This window comes from Gobio gobio (genome assembly GCF_949357685.1).
Source record: "Gobio gobio genome assembly, chromosome: 2".
Lineage (NCBI taxonomy): Eukaryota > Metazoa > Chordata > Actinopteri > Cypriniformes > Gobionidae > Gobio > Gobio gobio.
In genome coordinates, this window is record NC_137098.1 from 1,927,521 (window position 1) to 1,950,741 (window position 23,221).

Sequence of the window (23,221 nt, forward strand, 5' to 3'; positions counted from 1 at the left end):
AAGCTGAAAATTGGTTAGGAATGAAGAGTGTTTAAAAAGTAAACTAACTATTGAGAAATGTGTTCTAGCAATTGTTAAAAATTAAAAAATGTAAAAGCTGGTGCGCAAATACTTTGGTTTTGCTGACTGTGTGGAAAGTTTTGACTAGGGGGACTAAACTGTTTATGCACATAACATGCTACACATAAATTTAAATAACAGACCTAAGATTAAATCAATAAAATTAGACGAAAAGGGTATTTCTTTTCACATATGGGTACTTTTGTCTCTATGGATTTAAAAATAAAATAGACCAAACGTGAAAAACTACAAGCATATCTCTCTGCACTCAGTTTGCAGTTGTAAAACAAACTTTTTACAAAACACTAAATAAACACAGTTCTCTACATTAGACATAGCATTCAGAGCTGATTTCATTTGGAAAACACTGCCATTCAAAATGCCACACTCTAGTGTATAATAAAAACTTTTATAACTGGATTTTCATGTTTTTAGATTGAAAGTTTGGGTCTGGAACAAGGGGAAATCAGGCATTAATAATGCATTTGAAAAGACTAAACCCCTACAACATAAAAGTGACTGAAATTTTAATTTTCCAAACTTTGTCCGACCACTGATAATATAAAAATTACACAGTGACAACAGTAACACATACGATTAAACGTTTGATACAAATTTTTGGTTGTACAAATGTGTAGCATTTTATTTCTCACTCCTGATACGAGGTACATAAAGTCCTACCTTACAAAGGAAAATAACAACTCCCAATCGCACAATTCTCATTGTCTCCATTTGGAGCAAAATGCCTCAAAAGTCCTTCAGGGATTATTTTCTTATTGGTTTTTTAGATTGTGCAGCTACTTCAATGCTTGAGTTCCCCAAATGCATGCACATAGGGTGTTTACTATCTTTTAAGGGGAATGTGCCTAAGGGGGCGGCATATGGAGTGAGGCAATGTTCCAAGAACAAAAATATGACTGCCAAGACTTGACTGGAAGCAAGCAGTTCTGATAGGAAACACAAAAAATACTGTATTCCTAGTGTTTTTAAAGATTAAAGTGTTCTTTTTACATTTACTACACCATTTGTGTGTAGTCTTTTGCGTCTGCTAAATGCATAAATGTACATTTTTGTAGTAATGGTGACAAATACAGAATAAAGTAAATATGTTGGAAAATACACTATATACTGTTATTTGGCAACACAACTATACTGGTCAGTTTTTAATGGCTAACAAGCATTATTCAATACTAATGTAAATTTTCACAAATTTACTCTCAACTTTTTTTTGGATTGCTAACATGCATTGGAAAAAACTGAAGTCATATTGTCAAAACTCTTCACAGAGTCAGCAAAACAGATAAAGAGACTAAAGAGTATGTATAGTAAATCATTTTTCATTGCTTTCACACAAAATCTGTGGCGTAGTTGTTTTAAAAAGTGGGTGGGACAGTAGTGTGTGTGTGTGTGTGTGTGTGTGTGTGTGTGTGTGTGTGTGTGTGTGTGTGTGAGTGGGGATGGGGGGAGGGGATGGGGGTTTGAGGCGATTGCATAAAAAAGGGAGTCGGGAGTACAAGGTGGACAAGATCCTTTCTTGGGCCATTCGTTAATGGAGAACGGATTCCTCGCTGCTATCCTAGAGCTGCATCTCACGAGCTGGGTTGTATCGATGTCTTCAGTGTAAGGATCCTGAATCTCATCCGGAAAATCCCGGAGAAGCCTAAACGGATCTAGTTCCTCACTTGAAACGATGCCTTCTCCGCAGGTCCCGTTCAGTTGTTTGGATGCTTCCCTTCCGAAGACCTTCAAACTCAAACTTCAAACCTATATTCCCGTCCGACTTCCTGGTACCATCTCCTCCGCTCAGTTTGTCATCTGATCAATCTGATCAATCTTGAGCCTTTTTTGGCTATCGCTATCAACACAGTGAACCGTTATCGATCAGGAATGTTTTGGTTCCGATATAACCTCGGTTCCCTGAGATAGATGGGAATGAACATTGCCTAATGTCCTAAGCTCTTAACAGTTTAGCCAACAGTTACGCTGTTCATCCTAACCCCAAGAGAGCGAATTGGTGTTTTACCCTAAGGAAGTATCCTATGTTAACCCAAAGAAGGAGTAGCAGAGATGTGTGTTAACAGATTCAGGGAGCAAGAGATGGGAGAAACGAAGATGCTGGCGACCCCTGCTGGTCAAAATGCAACAAAAACTCAGGCCAAACAAACAGCTTTTACAAACCCTTTGCAAATGTTTTATTGAAAATATAATCTATCAAATGCAATTAACAAACCATACAGTACCATTAAACATTATGTGACTGTATGTGTTCTTTTATCAAGAGACTTTTATCTACTATTATTCCTTTTAATTATGCAAATGCCTCGTTAAAACGTCTACAAATGTATAAAACTGATCAGATATTAGGTATTTGATTGTTTCCTCTGCTGCTTATATTCACAATTGCAAATGTTCTGTTCTCACTCTCTCTGCAAACACACACAAACACACACTTTAAATATTGGTGTTATCGTCTGAGATAAATCGCTTGTACTCTATAAAATCTATTAAAAGTCAGTTCTATAAAATCTGTATTTTTAGTATAGATGACCTAAATAAATCACTGATTAAACTTTAGGATCAAATGAACAACAACAGTTGGAAAGTATAAAGTTTAATGTTCATAACATTATGAAAAAGCATTTACTTTATATGAAAAGTAAAAAAAGATGAAACTTTTTAAAAGAGTTTAACCGTATTGAAATATATTTATTAGTATAAGGTATACAAGTTTGAATAAATAATGTCATAGTTTAATAAATAGAATTTAAAGGGTTAGTTCACCCAAAAATGTAAATTGTGTCATTAATGACTGAGCCTCATGTGGTTGGACACCCGTCAGACCTCCGTTCATCTTCAGACACAAATGAAGATATTTTAGTGTAAATCTGATGCTCTGAAAGGCCTCCATTGGCTCAACTTTACACTCTCAAGACCCTTAAAAGGTACTAAAGACATCGTTACAAAGTCCATCTCACTACAGCGGCTCTACAATAACTTTAAGAAGTGACCAGAATAGTTTTTGTGCGCAAAAAAACCTAAATAACGACTTATATAGTGATAACCAATTTCAAAACACAGCATCATGAAGCTTCGAAGCGTTATGAATCAGTGAGTTGATTCAGCGGTTCAGAGCATTATGAATCAGTGAGTCGAATCAGCTGTTCGGGACGTTATGAATCAGTGAGTCGATTCAGTGTTTCAGAGCGTTATGAATCAGTGAGTCGATTCAGCAGTTCAGAGCATTATGAATCAGTGAGTCAATTCAGCGGTTCAGAGCTTTATGAATCAGTGAGTCGAATCAGCGGTTCGGGACGTTATGAATCAGTGAGTCGATTCAGTGGTTCAGAGCGTTATAAATCAGTGAGTCGATTCAGCGGTGAGTCGATTCAGCGGTTCAGAGCGTTATGAATCAGTGAGTCAATTCAGCGGTTCAGAGCTTTATGAATCAGTGAGTCGATTCAGCGGTTTGGATCTCCAAAGTCATGTGATTTCAGCAGTTTGGCGGTTTGACACGCGATCCGAATCATGATTCGACTCGCTGATTCATAACGCTTCGAAGCTTCATGATGCCTTGTTTTGAAATCGGTCATCACCATATAAGTCGTTATTTAGGGTTTTTTTGCGCACAAAAACTATTCTCGTCACTTCATAAAGTTATTGTAGAGCCGCTGTAGTGAGATGGACTTTGTAACTTTAGTCTTTAGTGTCTTTTAAGGGTCTTGAGAGTGTAAAGTTGAGCCAATGGAGGCCTTTCAGAGCATCAGATTTACACTAAAATATCTTCATTTGTGTCTGAAGATGAACGGAGGTCTGACGGGTGTCCAACCACATGAGGGTAAGTAATTAATGACAGAATTTTCCTTTTTGGGTTAACTAATCCTTTAAGGTTAAAAAAATATATATATTTAATCGACCAGCAATGAAGTTATGATTTTGTTCTATGAGAGAAAAGCCTATTGGGTAATGTTCATGGTTTACTGAATACAGCATTCAAAATGTTAATTATTTGTTGGGTTATAATATATGTTAAAATGCTTTAAAGATGCCTGTAAGAATAGGAAGAAAGAGTTACACAAATGTTTTGTGAATTTATTTTATTCCTGAAAGTTTGTGTATGAGCCAATCACAGCTGAGGTCAAGGTACAAGGAAAGAAAGACAAACTCGGGTGGTTTGGTGAAAAGAAAAACACGCTTGCATTGAATGCAATGCACGCACCAGATAAGTGAAAGTGTTCAACAAGGACTCTTATACCAATCGTTAATGGTGATACTTCTGTCTGTGTGAGTGGTTAACTCATTACAGTAAGACAGAAATAAGTTTAAGTTAGCCGCTGATTTAGTGGTTATGTTTTGCATGGACTTTGCTGTAGCTTTATCGAGTGGTAGAATTTGCTGAGATCGTCTACCATGTGAATCTTCTCTTCCTGTCTTTTCTTCATCGCGAATACTCTCGTCCGGTCTTCTGCTGCTGACGCATTTGATCTTGTGCACATGAGGTTACATTCACATTGAGTAAAGGTACCATTTTTTATTTGGCCTGTGTGGTGAAGCAGCCATTTTGTTTAAGGCTACAACGCACGCAAGCTACATTCAGGCCTGCATCAGTTGAACATTCAAAGGGTATTTCATATTAAGCTAGGGTTTTGCCGGCTATTTTATTTTCTTGGGCCCTTATGTTGTGTATGTGAATTTGAACGCATTTGTGATCTGAAAAGTGAGTTGGACCAGATGGAGTTAATTGCTGACCTTAAAGAAGTAAATCTGGTGTACTTTTTTATAAAATAGTTGTGGTTACTGACTCTTTTGATATTTTAAGTTAATTAAGAAAAAGAGTAAAATTGTGATTTAAATAGGAAAGTGTTTCTAGAATAAAAGTAATTCCAGGACATTTCATTTCCTGTAAAAGTGTAAATATTACTGCTTAATTAGTGATTTAACGGGGAAAAGCATTTAATATAATAAGTTAGTAATTACACTCACACTCACAAGTTAAACACAGATAAGTTTATTAGTGAAACCTCACTTATTTGATTAAATGGATATTTAAAGAACTCAGGATAGCCACCTCTCATTATAGTCAAGCACGCTAGAGAGGCGCTAAAAGAGTGAAAAAGTTATGTTGTGATTTTGAATCTTGTAATCAACAGAAAATATTCTGAAATGTTTAAAAAACAGCACATTTATGATGATCTGTTGTGGAATTAATGCAAAAAGTTTTTAAAATATGAAAAATTACTGGTGAAAACAGTACAACAGCAATTATAGCAAAGACTATAATAAACCATCTGGCTGTACATTATCTTTTAGATATAATCACAGCAATATTAAGATGACAGATTTAATAAATGTAAAATATTAATGTTCAGCAAATGTGAAAAAAAGATGAATTATGAATAAATTATGAATTAACTATAAAAATGTATATAAGGCCCTGTTTACATGTAACCTTGTCTACTTCTTCGCAGCAGAAGTGGGCAAAGGGTTAATAGATGAATCGTTGGCGACAGAATTAATTCCCAAATCCTCCAATTCAACTACCAGGGTTCCTGTGGCAGTAGCTGGAGGAGTACCTGCACAAAAGCACAAATATTAGAAAAAGGCTAAGCTAGCAATAATTCTTTGCTTGAAAAGAAACACTAATTACCATCATCCACGGACAAAACGATAGCTGTGTATTTGCCATCTTTGACATGGGGAGATTCTCTATCGATAAGGCCCTTGACTTTAATTTTTATGGTGTCTTGATTTACACTCAACCAGCCGGCAGGATCACTGCCGATTTTAAACCTGGGAGGAGCCAAAGCACAGGTTAAAACTTGAATTGTTCCGCAAGAACATCTTAACGTTGGTTATACGTATTGCCTGTAAGTTAAAAATCATTTGAAGTTCAATGGAAATACAGGCATGCTGTCATTTGAATTCTAGGTAGAAGAGATTTGACATTGGAAGGTGTTGTGTATTCCCTGGCTTTGTGTTTTGTGTGTTCTGTTAATTGGATTTTTAGTTTGCATTTTACTAGTTTTCTATTCTGTGTGCCATTTTTGTAGTTTTGAAGTTTTTTGGTTGATAACTTCTGTGATCATTCCCAGGTTCCCAGGTCTTGTTTGCCTATTTCCCTCTAGTATTTAAACCCCAGTGTTTGTGTTCCTTGGCGAGTCTTGTCCTACACAGATGTACGTTTAGTGCTACTTAATCGGATCCCTGATTCTCTGTTGAGGATTTGCTATTATGTTTATTTTTAAACTCTTTGCGCTTGGATTCAGCTCTCACTTGTTTTTGAGGTAACCTAATGTCCCAAAAGACTCGACCACGATGGATTCAGCAATTAGTTTAACTTGGCTCCGGCAAGGCAACCGTTCCCTCGAGGACCGGTTTTGGATATGGCCAACCTCACAGATTTCCCAGACTTTGCCGTCATTGACTTTTACTGTCACAGACTCAACAACCATTACCAAACCATACTCGTCCGTGATGGTGGATTGCTGGTGGAATTCCTGGACTATGGTAGAGGGCTGGTAGAGGAGGAACATTTTTTGGTTGGGCTTGCGTACGGACCTCAAGCTCCGGTGACGGCAGTGCCTGAACCACCCCACAGTACAGAACCACAGTACGGACCCAAAGTCTCTCCAGACTTTGCCCTCCTTGACTTTTACTGCCATGTACTCAACAACCATTACTAACCCATACTCGTCCGTGATGGTCCTTGGGGGTCGCTTGAGAAATTCCTGGACTATGCCCTTTATATAAGTGGTTCATTTTACAATGTGGGGTGGTAGAGGAGGAACCTTCCTCTAAACACTTTTTTGAGGGTCTGGGTCTCAAGCTCCGGTGGTGGCAATGCCTGGCCCACCATGGATCCCAGTGTTTCCAAGTCCGGTGGTCCAGAATCCAGTGGTCTAGGTGAACACTACAGCTCTTCCTGAGGTGGCAACAAACGCTAAGGATCCTCTTGAGGAGGCGACAACCATTACTGATCCTCTCAAGGGGGGGGGAACCTTCTGCCTGTTCTGTCTTGACCAAGGAAGCCAACCTTGAACTCTCAACCTGTCCTGTATTGACCAAGAAAGCCTTCTCTGAACCCTCTGTGCTTCCTGTTATGGCCACAGATGCCATTTCTAACCTCTCTGTGTTCTCTGTTTTAGCTCTGCCGAAGCTGCCAAGGAGGTTCTGCTTGCTCTACCGGTTTCGTCTGCTCCGTCTGCCTTGCTGGTCTTCAGCTCTGCCTACTCCGTCCTGGCTCTCTAATCCTTCTCAGTCTCCAGTACCACCACATTGGCCTGACCCGCCATCCCTCCCCCTGATTTGCCTCCACTCCACCACCCTCTTGGACTCATGTTTGTTGTTTCTTGGGAGCATCTGGAATCCTCTCCTTAAGGGGGGACTTTAACGTATTCCCTGGCTTTATGTTTCATGGGTTTTGTGTGTTGTGTATTGGACCTTTAGTTTGCATTTTACCCTGTTTCTTTTCCTGTTTCCTGTCATGTGTGCAATTTTTGTAGTTCTGTGATCATTCCTAGGTGTCATTTCTGCATATTACCCCCCCCCCCCCACCCTAGTATTTAAACCCCAGCTCATCTTCAAAGAGCCAGGACTTTTTTAATATAACTCTGATTGTATTCGTCTAAAAGAAGAATGTCATAGGATGACTTGAGAGAGAGTAAATCATGGGGTAATTAAAATGTTTGGGTGAAATAACCCTTTAAGACATAACTAAATATGTTTAGTAGGATACTTGCTGAGACGGGCATTTTATGAAATCATTTTGTGTGAATTTGTTAGTTCAAGTATTCACGCGCTGTCCGAGATGTGGCTTTAGAATTGAGTTCCCTTTCGCGTCTTCTTTCTCTTGAATATTTAAATTGGCAAGGCTTAAACTTTCGTGACAATGCAGCGCTGGCTGGTCAACTGTCCCGCGCATCATTCACATTTGTTAATGTTAATTTTTTCACAACATTAGCATAGTTAGAATTCATGAAAATGTTACCGACCAACTGCTGAGTGGCACAGTTCCATATACTCACCAACGCAGTTCCCATTCAGTCGGTCACGTTCGACGTACGTCGGACGTACCGACGAATTGGGAACACTTCTGGGAGCCCCTATCAGCTTCGAGCTATCTAGAACCGGCCAATGAACAATTGGCGTGCGAGATTTGCATCTCGCGCTCCGCCCCGCGCCGCGGGTATAAACAGGAAGCGAGAGCGAATGCACGCTGTCATTCACTTCGGAGCCACACGGCAGATGAAGACGACTCAAATTGAGTTCGCTGCTATCAGCAAGACATTAAAGAGTTTGAAAGAACCGGAGAAGAGGAGAAACGCGTGTTGGAGAGACGGCACATTCCAGCGGGACCGCGGAAGACTCATCAGCTGCCTCTGCGCTACAGAGAAAACTGCTGTTTTCACAGCAACAAATTTCTGTTGGTCTGGTTTGGGCGTTTTCCTGTATTGAGTACAGGCACGGGCTGCACTACAATCCCGTGCGCTGTCGCGTTTCCCCCTGAGTGCTTCAGCACAGAGCGTTTCCTCACAAAAGAGTACACGGGTGACGCTGCGTCTTTTTCAAGACGTCATTCCACCCGTGCGTTTCTGGATGCGGTTGTTTCCTGTCCTGACGGCCACGATCCCTCTCGCATAAACATGTTGAGACTGTGTCGTGGGTGATCCATGTTCTCCCAGGGGAACGGGATCACGTCGACGCGCTGGTCATCTCACCTTCCGCGTGAGGGTTTGAGTGTTCAGCGCGCCGTGTGCCGTCTGGCTGCCGGGTGACAGCGCGGGTTGCCACGGCAACTCTGCGCGCGTCACTCGGCGCCTCCGATGCGCGGTCGAGACTATGATGCCTCAAACGGGGTTGAGTCCCTTCGCTTATACCCCGATCTAGTCTCTTTTCTGGTGCACCAGAGGGGGGACTATTTTGGCTGATAAGCCTGGGTGGCCTGAGGATTACAGTGAGGTTTCCCCGCCGCGTACATCTCTGTGGGCCCCTCACTCCTCTATCGCATCGCAAGCATGTTGAGACTGTGTTCGTGGGTGGTCTATGCTCTCTCACGAGAGCATGGCCACGTCGGCGCGCTGTTCGTCTTGCCTTTTTCATAAGGGCTTGAGTGATCAGCGCGCCGTGTGCCGTCTCACGGCCACGCCCACTGTCTCACGTGTCTGCTGGTAGCTTACAGATGGGACTGCTGGTCCTTGAAAGGGGACCTAGCATTTCATTTGGGGCTCTAGCAGAGGACAGATGTCAATCGCTGCATCGGAGAGAGGGCTGTTATGTGTTGAAAATGAAGATGATGCTGAGATTCCCACCGTAATAGTGGGCGCTCTTGCTGAATCAGATTCATACTTGACAGCCATGCTTTCCCGGATGGCTGAGGCATAGTGCAACGCGTAAATCGCCTTGCCTGCCCCTTGCCTTTTTTCGGATGTGCATTGGAAGGCTTTGGCATTGTGGAACTATTGGTGCCAAAATATGGAACACCAATAGGGCCATAATCTGTATAAAGTTTTCCTCTCTCTCACTACCCTCATCGGTGGGGTGGCAGTGCCACTGGCAGGCCACCTCCGCCCTGCTTAGTGCACGAGGGTAGTTCTGAGCTGAGGTTGAGCTGCGCACAGCGCTGGCCCTTGGCTAGACGATGTCCACCCTGGTCCAGAAACACAATTGACCCGGATTTGGTCTGGAACTGTTCTTCCCCAGAGGAGGGCTGGGTGGAAAACCATTAGTAATTCTGTTCCACCACTGATGTTAAAAACAGCCAGTGGTACCAAAAAAAAAAAAAAAAAAGAGCAGTTCCAATACCTCGGGGTCTCGGGAGTTCAGGAATGGCAGCGTGTGACGATTCAGAGCCTCGCCGCTTTCATTCCCCTCCCCACAAGAGGGCGAGAATGGCAGTGTGTGACGCTACAAAGCCTCGCCACTCTCATTCCCCTCTTCTCAGCGGTGCGTGGACAACAGTGCGCGACGCTATGCCTCGCCACTCTTGTTCCCCGCTGAGGAAGGAGGTGAGGCCTTGCCACAAAGCCTTGCCACGCTCAGCCCCTCCTTCATTTGGGAGCGCGCTTGGCGGTGGTCGACGCTCCCATGCCTCGCCACCCTCAGACGCCTCTCCCTTCGCCAGCAGGGGGCGCCGGCTGTGGGAACGCAATCAAGCGGCCTCCCCACACTCGCACGCCCCCTCCGCGGACGCAGGTAAGTGTTGCACAGCACACTCAGATCCCACTTCGGGCCGCTCCATGCCGTCCGAGTCGGATCCCTGCATTCCGCGTCGCTGCCCCGCTGCGGGTACGTCTGTGGTTAATCCCCTTGCTTGGTGTCTGGAAGCCTGGCTAGAGCTTCCCAGCCCGTCTCGGGGCCGTACCATCAGACTCGGCTATGCGATTCAGTTCGCCAGGCGTCCCCCTAAGTTTGGGGGCGTTCACTTCCCAGTAGCGAAGGAGAGCGCCCCCGTGCTCCGGGCGGAGATCGCAGTCCTACTGGCGATATGAGGTCCGGGTTCTACAGCCCGTACTTCATTGTACCCAAGAAAGGCGGCGGGTTATGGCCGGTCTTGGACCTGCGATTCTTGAACCGGTCCCTTCACAGGCTGCCGTTCAGAATGCTAACGCAGTAGCACATCTTCAGGTGCGTCCGTCCCCAAGATTGGTTTGCAGCGATCGACCTGAAGGACGCGTACTTTCATTCTCGTTTCCCCTCGACCGGCCCTTTCTGCGCTTCGTGTTCGAGGGACGGGCATGTCAGTACCGCGTCTTACCCTTCGGCCTGTCCCTGTCGCCCCGCGTCTTTACGAAGGTTGCGGAGGCGGCCATTGCTCCCATGAGAGAGCATGGTGTTCGCATCCTCAACTACCTCGACGACTGGCTGATTCTTGCCCAGTCGCGAGGGCAGTTGTGCGAACACAGGGACAAGGTGCTCAGTCACCTCAGCCAGTTGGGACTTCGGGTCAACTGGGAGAAGAGCAAACTCTGCCCCACGCAGAGGATCTCTTTTCTCGGTATGGAGATAGACTCGGTCGCCATGACTGCGCGCCTCACCGAGGAGCGCGTCCAGTCGGTGTTGAACTGCCTGAATTCGTTCAAAGGCAGGACAGTGGTTCCACTGAAACATTTTCAGAGGCTCCTGGGGCATATGGCATCCGCAGCTGCAGTAACGCCGCTCGGATTGCTTCATATGAGACCGCTTCAACGCTGGCTACACGATCGAGTCCCGAGATGGGCATGGCACAGCGGTTCCCTCCGCGTCCAAGTGACTCCGAGGTGCCGCCAAACCTTCGGCCCATGGTCGGACCCTTTGTTTCTCCGGGCGGGAGTCCCCCTAGAACAAGTGTCCAGGCACTCCGTTGTCTCCACGGATGCCTCATCCACGGGTTGGGGTGCCACGTACAACGGGCTTGCAGCTTCGGGCCTGTGGACGGGGCCTCAGCTGCAATGGCATATCAATTGCCTCGAGTTGTTAGCAGTTCGTCTTGCACTCAGCCGCTTCAAAGTGCCGCTCAGAGGCAAGCAGGTTCTGGTCCGGACGGACAACACTGCGGCCGTAGCGTACATCAACAAACAGGGTGGTCTACGCTCCCGTCGCATGTCGCAACTCACCCGCCATCTCCTCTTATGGAGTCAGAAGCATCTGAGGTCGCTTCGTGCTATTCACATTCCGGGCCTGCTCAATCGTGCGGCCGACGAGCTGTCACGTCAGCAGGTACTTCCGGGAGAATGGCGACTCCATCCCCAGGCGGTCCAGCTAATCTGGAGTCGTTTCGGGGCCGCACAGGTAGACCTGTTTGCCTCCCCAGAGACGACCCACTGTCAGTGGTTTTATTCCTTGACCGAGGGGACCCTCGGGTCGGATGCCCTGGCCCACAGCTGGCCCCGGGAAGAACGCAAGTATGCGTTTCCCCCAGTGAGCCTTCTTGCGCAGACACTGTGCAAAGTCAGGAAGGACGAGGAGCAGGTCCTGTTGGTCGCTCGTATTGGCCCAACCGGACTTGGTTCCTGGAACTAGTGCTCCTTGCGACAGCACCTCCCTGGCCCATTCCTCTGAGGCAGGACATCCTGACTCAGAGACGGGGCACCCTATGGCACCCGCGTCCAGACCTCTGGAAACTCCATGTCTGGTCCCTGGACGGGACGCGGAGGTTCTAGGTGACCTACCGCAAGCGGTAGTTGACACCATCACTTCCGCTAGAGCCCCCTCTACGAGGCGCCTCTATGCGTTGAAGTGGAACCTGTTCGTCGATTGGTGCTCTTCTCGCCGAGAAGACCCCCGAAGATGTTCGATCGCATCTGTGCTTACCTTTCTACAGGATGGGTTGGAGCGAAGGCTGTCTCCCTCCACCCTCAAGGTCTATGTCGCCGCTAATCATGAGCTCGTAGATGGGAAATCTCTAGGTAAGCACGATCTGATCGTCAGGTTCCTTAGGGGAGCGAGGAGATTAAATCCGCCTCGTCCTCCCTCTATACCCTCTTGGGACTTAGCTCTGGTGCTTACTGCACTACAGAGAGAACCCTTTGAGCCTCTGCAGTCAGCTGAGTTGAAAATCCTGTCGTTAAAGACTATACTCCTGATTGCGTTGGCCTCCATCAAGAGGGTAGGGGCCTGCAGGCATTTTCGGTCGACGAATCGTGCCTGGAATTCGGGCCCGGTAACTCTCATGTGATCATGAGACCCCGGCCTGGATACGTGCCCAAGGTTCCCGCTACTCCCTTCCGGGACCAAGTGGTGAGCCTGCAAGCGCTGCCTTTGGAGGAGGCAGACCCAGCCCTAGCTTTTCTCTGTCCCGTCCGTGCTCTCCGGACTTACGTGGACAGAACGCAAAGCTTCAGGACCTCAGAGCAGCTCTTCGTCTGTTACGGAGGACAGCAGAAGGGAAAGGCTGTCTCCAAGCAGAGGATGGCCCACTGGATAGTGGATGCCATCGTCTTGGCTTATCAGTCCCAAGACGTGCCCTGCCCGCTCGGGTTAAGAGCCACTCCACTAGGGGTGTTGCCTCTCGCTGACAGATATTTGTAGAGCTGCGGGCTGGGCGACACCTAACACGTTCGCTAGATTCTATAGCCTCCGTGTAGAGCCGGTATCTTCCTGTGTGCTCACTTCCCATAGTCAGTAACACCGAAATGCCTGTTCTAGTGTCGGCTTGCTGCGCCATTCCCTCCCCTATGGTAGACGGATGCGTGCGCTTATTCTGCTCCAGTCGAGTTCCCCGGAACGGCGAACCCTGTTGAGTCCTCCGCAACCCGCGGCAGTCGGACGTGGCGGAGCGTTCGACGCCAGGTCTAACACTCGTATGCATTGGTGGAACTTGTGTTAGGCTGGGTTCCGTATGTAGTGACCCCCACAGCGGTCCCATATGTGTATTCTTCCACGGTACGGCTCCCTACGGCGAGCCCGTGTCTTTCCCTCGGCAGAGTTCCTCTGCCGTCCCAGGTATGTGTTGTCTCCCTCCTAATTGGCCGGGGCCACCCCTGGGACTTCCGTATGTTGTGCTGCCCACGGCCAGCCTATACGTGTATTCTCCACATGTTAACTCCCTCTGGGCATGATGTGGCTTCCGCAGCTGCCCTCACAGGCACGCTTCCCAGCGTTATCCAATACAGTCAGCTGAGTGGGTCTTGCGGAACAGCAGCTTGGACTCTCCCTGCGTGAACCTACCCGCCCGCATCAGATCGGGGTCCGTGGGGCTCATCGCTGGTCGCTGGAAGTGGTAGTAACTATGGCGTTTTCCATAGGGGATCCCAATTCGTCGGTACGTCCGACGTACGTCGAACGTGACCGACTGAATGGGAACGTCTCGGTTACGTATGGTAACCCTCGTTCCCTGAAGGAGGGAACGGAGACGTACGTCCCGTCGCCACAGTTGCTGTACCATCACTGCAGGTCGAGCCACTACGTGTGGCTCCTCAGTGAAAAACAGCGTGCATTCGCTCTCGCTTCCTGTTTATACCCGCGGCGCGGGGCGGAGCGCGAGATGCAAATCTCGCACGCCAATTGTTCATTGGCCGGTTCTAGATAGCTCGAAGCTGATAGGGGCTCCCAGAAGTGATCCCAATTCGTCGGTACGTCCAACGTACGTCTCCGTTCCCTCCTTCAGGGAACGAGGGTTACCATACGTAACCGAGACGTTTTTTCCGCATTTGGCGCTTGACGAGTTAATTTTAGGCCCTGGATATAGGCCTTGCTAGGTAGTAGCTAGATAGTTGCTAAGGTGGTTTTCAGTGGTTAATAGAGCTATTGACATTCATGAAAAGTCCATCAATGCAAGTCTATGGGATTTTTATTGTTTGCTTCAAGATCTGGAAATCTCTAAATAAACCAGCCAGAATTGCCAAAAGGAATAATGAATATAGCAACATGTCTTACGTTATGTTCTTTGAGGTTTGAGTTGCATTATCATTGCTGTCAGTCACAGTAATAACAGCTGTGGCAGTGACTGAAAAACCATGTCCTTCATTGTCAGCAGCCACAACTGTCAAAGTGTATGTCGGCCATTTCTGAAAGGGAAGATCTTTTCAGGTGAGTTTGTTTACATGAAATCATTCTTCGCCACTGCAAGATCCATTCATCAGATTTCTCACCTCTCTGTCCAAACCTTCAGAATTCACATAAATTTCTCCAGTAAAAGTCTTGATTTGAAACATGTTTGGATTTGGCAATTCTGGTTCTTGCTTAATGATTTTGTATCTGACCTCTGCATTGTAAGTCCTTATGTCATCTGCATCAGTGGCTGTGACGGTCAAAAACTCAAGACCTTCAGTGAGAGAAGAATAAAGACTGATTAGGTGGTACGAGCTGAAGAGGCATTTGAAGAATCTGCACCATACACCTACCCATTTCAGCAGTTTCAGGAACTTCTCCATTGAATCGATTTTGTGTAAAAACAGGGGGATTATCATTTTGGTCTATCACAATTACAACAATTTCCATTGCTCTTTCTGCTTTAGTAGACCCATCAACTGCAGTAGCATGAGCTACAATCTAAAGACAGGAGAAGAAATACAGGCATGGTAAGAGGCAAATATTTGAGGTTGTATCTTTAAGTTCATGTCTGTAAGCTTTGTCACATAAATATGAAAGTTTGACTTAATTTTTAGTAGATACAGTATACAAATGACAAAAATACAAACAATTTACGGTCTCTACAAACACATCAGAACACATCATGGGCCCTATTTTAACGATCTGAAACGCAAGTGTAAAAACGCGAAGCGCAAGTAACTTTGTGGGCGGGTCTCGGCGCTGTTGCTATTTTCCCGGCGGGATAAATGGCTCTTGCGCCCGGCGCAAATCTAAAATGGGTTGGTCTGAAGTAGCTTCATTATTCATAGGTGTGGTTTGGGCGTAACGTGAATAAACCAATCCGAGCGTCATCCAACATTCCCTTTAAAAGCAGGTGCGCAAGTTCCATAATGGATTGCTATTATTATGGCGTATTTACCAGGCGCACGCCAGGAGCGGTTCATAGCCGAGGAGACTGATGTTCTAGTAAGAGCAGTGAAAGACAGAGAAGTGAAGTTGTAATGTTGTACATTATGGTAAAGGTGATTTCACAGTCTTTTTTTTTTTTTCAGTCTTTCAGTTTTTTCAGTTTTTCAGTCGATTTTTTTTCCTGGTTCTTGACGGACAAACCAATTTGTCAGATGTCCTTATATACATATATGTCTTGCCACTATTGGGCAAACAGGTCTTATCCTTAATTATTACAATTAGCCTGAATCATTTGTAAGCTAGATTTATGCCTATTTTTTCACATCTTCGTGGCACACCACAATGATTTCCGTCATCTCATGTGTTAATATTTTTTTAGTGTAACAATTTATGATTTGCAAAAATAACTGTTGCATCTGTGTAGATTACATGAGCAAAGTGTATGCGCGTTGTGCACGCTATACATTATGGTCAAGCATGCGCCCTTAAAATAGCATAATGAACAACGCGCAACGCGCCACTGACTTTAGACTAGGTTTTTTCTGGTCAGTGGCGCAATTGTTTAATGGAACAGCAAAATAGCACCAGGGATTGTTTGCGCCGGAACACGCCTCCTTTTTTGCGCTGAACCGCCCAGGGAGCGCAAGTGCATTCACTAGTTTAGCGACGTGCTTCTGTGGAGGGAAAAGCGCGCTTTGCGCGGGTGCAAAATAGGAATGACACATGCGTCGGTGTACAAAGTCAATTGCGCTGGGTGCAAGATAGGGCCCCTTGTGTGTCAAGCCATTTCACAGGACCTTTTATCTGATTAACTGATCACAGCTTTCCAAGAATTAACCCCTAGAGGTCGAAGATCACGCCGACACGACCTCCTCGATTTTTGTTCTTATCAGTGCCAAAGAGACTAAAATAACTATGTCAGTTTTTTTCATTCAGGCAAGTGTTATTATAATCTGTAAAGTTTCTTATTCTATTTGTGAACAGTCACAATAACAACAAAATGTTGTGCTTTTTGCAAAATAAAGAAAACAAACAAAAATATTCTATGTGTTGTAGAGAGATCTATTGTAGAGAGATGTCAGTCATTCGCGAGCCTCTTCATTATCCGCTAATGGGGCCACGCCCACGGAGTACGTGCTCTTTTAAGATTCAAATACTGACGCGATCCATGCGAGTAACCCCGCCCACATCAACTCGTAAACACACATCAAGTTTAGAGCATGTACTTTACATAGTTTTGAGACGTGGTGAGGAATAATCCTGGAATAATTTACCTCAGAAGAAAAGCTGTTTATTTCTAAAAGTAACTGATCAAGCCGAGGATTGTGAGGTAAGATTAATCTGTTAGTATATGTGAATATTAAACTGCAAAAGACCGTTTGAATATGAATCCTGCTGCGACATAAAATATCATAGACTTAAGAATGTTTAAACAATATTTCTTCGGCCTATTTTGGACAGATTATAAAGTGTTTACTGTAAAATAGCCTAGTGTCACATCAATAAAGCTTTTGTTCACAATTTTCTGCTCAGATGCTATAAGTTTTGTGTACAATAGGCCACTTGTTGTATCCATTAAAATGTATTTTGTTTCATATTGATGTTTAAATATTATAGCCTAATGTTATTTTTTTCATTTAATATATGTTGATTATGAAAAGTGAACAGCATAAGTAATAAAGGACACATCATGAGATGCTCAATATGTCGGGAGATATGGAGTGAGTCAGACATGATTTTGACCACTTCATTTAATTTTGTTTTGTAGAAAGCCTTTGTTGGAAGTGAATTTCGTTTTGTATAAATTGTATCTTAATTTGAATCAATGTTTCATCAGCCAATTGCTTGGATTTAATAAATAAGAAGCAAATATACAGCCTGGTCTCATTGCGAAAATGTACCTCTGGCAACGTTTTTGCAAACCCCAAAATACGTACCAATATGTACATATCACTGCAGTTTCAAAGTGATATGTCCACTGGGTGCCGCCAAAAGCTTCGTTTTTTTCCCGGAACAGATGAGCGTCAATCTGACGTTTTGTGACATTGTTTTTTTAACGTACACCTACACTAAACCCTAAACCTAACCGATAGTGTTAACAAAAGCAAATGTGACAAAAATACAATAGTAACCATGTCTTGTTAGCTTCTGTGAACTCATCTTTGAGCTCTTTTATCATGACTTGTCTTTCACGGGATTCGTACCTGAGCTTTCATTATTACAAGTACAAATCTGTACCAGCTGAGCTACTGAGCAGACTTATTATATAAAAAAAGCCGAGCATATGGAGCAGATTAAGTGACACAAACTCCAAAATTTATTCATTTACATGGGAAAAAAAAAACGATAAAAAGTGCTTGCTGTTTTACTGCCTCTAGTGTTCATTTCACTTTGAAACTGCAGAGATATGTACATATTGGTACGTATTTTGGCGGTTTGCAAAAACGTTACCAGAGGTACATTTTCACAATGAGACCAGGTTGCAAATATAGCAGACAATGGCCTATAATAATAACATTGCACGGCGCGTCTCATAAATGAACCGAAACTTGAAATGATATTTGAGTATTGTGTGTATCGGATAGTTTACAAAATCAAATGATTCAGAAATGTTTTGCCATTGAAATGACTGGGTAAAAAGTGTCCCAATCAACCTGAATTCACCCTATACTCTATACAATCATAATTGCATTGCATTATGTTGTTTTAAATCCCAAATATTTTACTTATAACATTTATCATTACCAATTATTCAGTTATTTTTATTTACTGAATACTGAATTGAGTTCAATGTCACAATTTTAGTGTTTTTATTAGCATGAGACTTCTTTCAAAAACATATAAAATAGTAATATCAAATATTTAACCTAGAATAGGCCTTTGTAATGTGCCTTTGGCTCTCACTTTATTTTGTTAACGGTATTCTATATAAACTACGAAAAAAAAATGTTTTTCTTTGTCCTGTTGCTTGACTCCCTCAGTCACATACCAAGCTCATTCATTATGCGGCTCATTATGTGGTTATTTTGTCCTCTCAGGTGTGAATCACAGCATTATTCATGATTATTCATACCCCTTTGCATACGGCCTTTGTAAAGAAAAAGTGTCTTACAAAATTTAAATCAATATATTGGTATATTTGAATGAGTAGGTACAATGATTCTCACATCAGTTTGAAGCAAAAACTCTAGGCAACAACACCCATTAGTCAAAAGTCTTGTGGACACACTGTTTTGTGGCCTTAATTCAGTTACATTTATTTATTTATTTATTTTCAAAAATCATGCCTAAACATTATTCTCTCAAAAATATTAGCATGTTGCTCACATATTATGGTAGTCCAGTTTGTGCTAAATACAGTGTAATGACACTTTTGTGTCATTAAATGTGTTTATAAGCAACTGAAAAAAGCACAAATATCAGAACTTCTAAAGGGCCCCAAAACTATGCAGACTTCTAGGGGTTAAGAATGAAACGACAATCCAATGCTGAAATACACTAAGAACTGTTTGTTTTTAAAAGTTAGAGACACTAAAAATCAACTTACTATGTATGAGGCTTTTGTTTCTCTGTCGACTGGCCGAGTCAAAAACAGATTCCCTGATAATCTGTCTATAGTAAAAATGCCCTCCAGATCTGCCCCTTCACCTGTGATCCTGTATTGCATGTCATATTCAGGAGCATAGTCCGACCATATCTAAATACAGAAAGAAATAAGAGAACAAAGTCAATAACAGACCATCTTGTCCATCTCATTTTGAACATTCCCTTCATGACTTTCACTCACCCGGGCCAGCTTTATTGGGTAAGGACCTTTGCTGTTCTCAAGTACATTGATCGGAGGAATAATCCAGCCTCTCTTTGCTCTCTTCAGACCCGTTGAAGACTTTGGAATCGTCAGAACCAGATCGTCAGAGGGAGATTCCATCTGAAAATGTTAGTAAAAAGACACTGATCAACAAAACGTTTGTTTACAATTAAATACAGCACACAAGTTATCGAACAGTAACACTTTATAATAACATCCAGTTATAAATCATTTATAAATTATTAGTTAATGATGAACTATTCATTTACAAAACATGACTATACGTTCATAAATTATTAATAAGTGGTATGCTATCAGGCATAACATTATGACCGGTGAAGTGAAAAACACAGATGATCTCTTCATCACATGTTAGAGGGTGGGATATATTAGGCAGCAAGTGAACATTGTGTCCTTAAAGTTGATGTGTTATAAGCAGGAAAAATGGGCAAGCGTAAGGATTTGAGCGAGTTTGACAAGGGCCAGATTGTGATGGCTAGACGACTGGGTCAGAGCATCTCCAAAACTGCAGCTCTTGTGGGGTTTTCCCAGTCTGCAGTGGTCAGTCTCTATCAAAAGTGCTCCAAGGAAGGAACAGTGGAGAACCGGCCACAGGGTCATGGGCGGCCTAGGCTCATTGATGCATGTGGGGAGCGAAGGCTGACCCGTGTGGTCCGATCAAACAAACGAGCTACTGGAGCTCAGATTGCTCAAGAAGTTAATGCTGGTTCTGATAGAAAGGTGTCAGAATACACAGAGCATCTCAGTTTGTTGCGTATGGGGTGGCATAGCCGCTGACCAGTCAGGGTGCCCATGCTGACCCCTGTCCACCGCCCAAAGCACCAACAGTTGCACGTGAGCATCAGAACTGGACCACGGAGCAAAGGAAGAAGGTGGCCTGGTCTGATAATCACGTGTTCTTTTACATCACGTGGATGGCCGGGTGCGTGTGCGTGGCTTACCTGGGGAACACATGGCACCAGGTGCACTATGGGAAGAAGGCGTGGCGGCGGAGGCAGTGATGCTTTGGGCAATGTTCTGCTGGGAAACCTTGGATCCTGCATTCCTTGTGGATGTTACTTTGACACGTCCCACCTACCTAAGCATTGTTGAGACCATGTCCAGCCTTTCATGGAAACGGTATTCCCTGGTGGCTGTGGCTGTGGCTCTTTCAGCAGATAATGCGCCACCACAAAGCACAAATGCTTCAGGAATGGTTTGAGGAGCACAACAACGAGTTTGAGGTGTTGACTTGGCCTCCAAATTCCCTAGATCTCAATCCAATCGTAAGTGACTTATAACTGAACGTTATAATAAAGTTTTACCCAAGTATTAATTTATGGGGTGGTGTACATTTTGGGGTCCCTATTCAATCAACCACTTTAGGGTGATTCGAGAACTTTACTCTTCATGGCTGGCTGTACATTATTCCCTTACATACAACCCCAAATCAGAAAAAGTTGGGACAGTATGGAAAACGCAAATAATAAAAAAAAGAAGTGATTTCTAAATTTACTTTGACTTGTATTTCATTGCAGACAAAATGAACACAAAATATTTCATGTTTTGTCTGGTCAACTCCATGTCATCTGTAAATATGCATTCTTTCCTGTCATTCAGACCTGCAACACATTTCAAAAAAAGTTGGGACAGTAAAGCATTTACCACTTTGTAATGTTGCCATTCCTTTTCACAACACTTAAAAGACGTTTAGGGACTGAAGACACCAAGTGATGAAGTGTTTCAGGTGTAATTTTGTCCCATTCTTCCTGCAAACAAGTCTTAAGGTGGGCAACAGTACGGGGTCTTCGCTGTCGCATTTTGCGCTTCAAAATGCGCCACACATTCTCTATTGGAGACAGGTCGGGACTGCAGGCAGGCCAGTCAAGTACCCGTACCCTCTTCCTCCGCAGCCAGGACTTTGTAATGTGTGCAGAATGTGGTTTTGCATTGTCTTGTTGAAATATGCATGGACGTCCCTGGAAAAGATGTCTTCTTGAAGGCAGCATATTATGCTCCAAAATCTCTATGTACTTTTCAGCATTAATGGTGCCTTCACAGAAGTGCAAGTTACCTTTGCCAAGGGCACTGACACAACCCCATACCATGACAGACCCTGGCTTTTGGACTTGTTGCTGGTAACAGTCTGGATGATCCTTTTCTTCTTTGGTTCGGAGCACACGGCGTTCATTCCTCCCAAAAAATACCTGAAATACTGATTTATCTGAGCACAGTACACGTTTCCACTGTGTGATGGTCCATCCCAGATGCCTCCGAGCCCAGAGAAGTCGACGGCGCTTCTGGACACTGTTAACATAGGGCTTCCTTTTGGCACAGTACAGTTTTAACTGGCATTTGTGGATGTAACTACGTATTGTGGTACTTGACAAAGGTTTGCCAAAGTAGTCCTGAGCCCATGTGGTGATATCGCTTATAGATGAATGACGATTCTTGATGCAGTGCCGCCTGAGGGATCGGAGATCACAGTTGTTCAGCTTAGGCTTGCGCCCTTGTCCTTTACGCACTGAAATTCCTCCAGATTCCTTGAATCTTTTAATTATGTTATGCACTGTTGAATGTGAAATATCCAAATATCTTCCTATCTTTCTTTGAGGAACATTGTTTTTAAACATTTCAGTAATTTTCTCACGTAATTGTTGGCAAACTGGCGATCCTCGGCCCATCTTTGCTCCTAAAGGATTAGACCTTTCTTGGATGCTGCTTTTGTACCAAATCATAATTACAATCACCTGTTGAAATCACCTGTTTAAAATCACATCATTATTTAACCATTTTACCTCATTACTAGCCCTAAATTGCTCCTGTCCCAACTTTTTTTTAAATGTGTTGCAGGTCTGAATGACAGGAAAGGATGCATATTTACAAATGACATGAAGTTGACCAGACAAAACATGAAATATTTTGTGTTCATATTGTCTGCAATGAAATACAAGTCAAAGTAAATTTAGAAATCACTTCTTTTTTTTTAATTTGCGTTTTCCATACTGTCCCAACTTTTTCTGATTTGGGGTTGTATGATAAATGGAGTAGAATGTAAAACTGTAAATCATACAGTTTAGGTAATCATAGGTTTTAGGCTTTAGCTTTGTATGAATGAAAATTACCGATATTTTTTGATGTTTGAAACCAATCAGAGAGGGCTGTGACAAATTACATTCATCAGTAGGGATTGGAAATTTCATGAATCTAAAACTTCACCAATAATTAGTCCTAAACATGTACAGAAATTGATCATTGAATATGTTCATAGTAAAGTAGCACACATAAAAACTAAAATGTCCAATAGAGGTCAGGCTTTCACTGTACTGACAGCAGTTTCTTGAAGGAACTAGTTTGTACCTGTGAAGAGGAGATGTTCATGACCGTGTCCATGTGATGGTCCTCATGAGTGTGGGCACGCTCAACTCTGACAGATACCGTGTGTTTCTTACCACTGGAGTCCCAAGCGTACACAGAAAACTCCTTGTGGCCTTCATGAAGAGTCACTTGTCTCTTGAGTGTTACAGTCCCATCCGTGTCCACATCAAACCACTTGTCAGAGGACTGAAAGAGCGTTCTTGTTCTTCCATCGCATGCATTGAAATTTACTGTCAGAAAAGGGATTCAATTGGCACAATAAAGCATCATGTCACGCATGTAAACCTGGTTCCCTAAGTGAGGAACAAGACGCCAGTAGCGTGTCAGTGTCAGTAGCTGATGCTATGGGAACACACTCCAAGAATGTGTTTTGTAGTACTTCATGATTAGTCAGGAAATCAGGGTTACCAAGCCGAAACTTCATTTTTTAAATGTAACAATACCATCCTCTCTCTCAGTGTATAAATTTGACCCTACTCCATCATCTGCATCCGAGCAGTCCAACTTTTTTCATGGCACCAGTCCCCATATCCAAAAGTTCAGAATATACCAAAGAGGGCC

At 43.7% G+C, this 23,221-nt stretch overlaps 1 protein-coding gene across 1 annotated transcript in view; it reads right to left on the minus strand.

The window, feature by feature from the left end:
- LOC307139573 (uncharacterized protein) overlaps window positions 1–23,221 on the minus strand; it is a 55,302-nt gene that overhangs the window by 22,428 nt on the left and 9,653 nt on the right. The window contains exons 3-11 of the mRNA XM_079838586.1: window positions 22,643–22,890; window positions 19,262–19,402; window positions 19,022–19,171; window positions 14,877–15,024; window positions 14,625–14,797; window positions 14,410–14,540; window positions 5,705–5,847; window positions 5,599–5,630; window positions 742–786 (exon numbers count right to left, since the gene is read on the minus strand). Coding sequence (XP_079694712.1) covers window positions 742–786; window positions 5,599–5,630; window positions 5,705–5,847; window positions 14,410–14,540; window positions 14,625–14,797; window positions 14,877–15,024; window positions 19,022–19,171; window positions 19,262–19,402; window positions 22,643–22,890 — 1,211 coding nt within the window. The remainder of the gene's footprint in view (window positions 1–741; window positions 787–5,598; window positions 5,631–5,704; window positions 5,848–14,409; window positions 14,541–14,624; window positions 14,798–14,876; window positions 15,025–19,021; window positions 19,172–19,261; window positions 19,403–22,642; window positions 22,891–23,221) is intronic.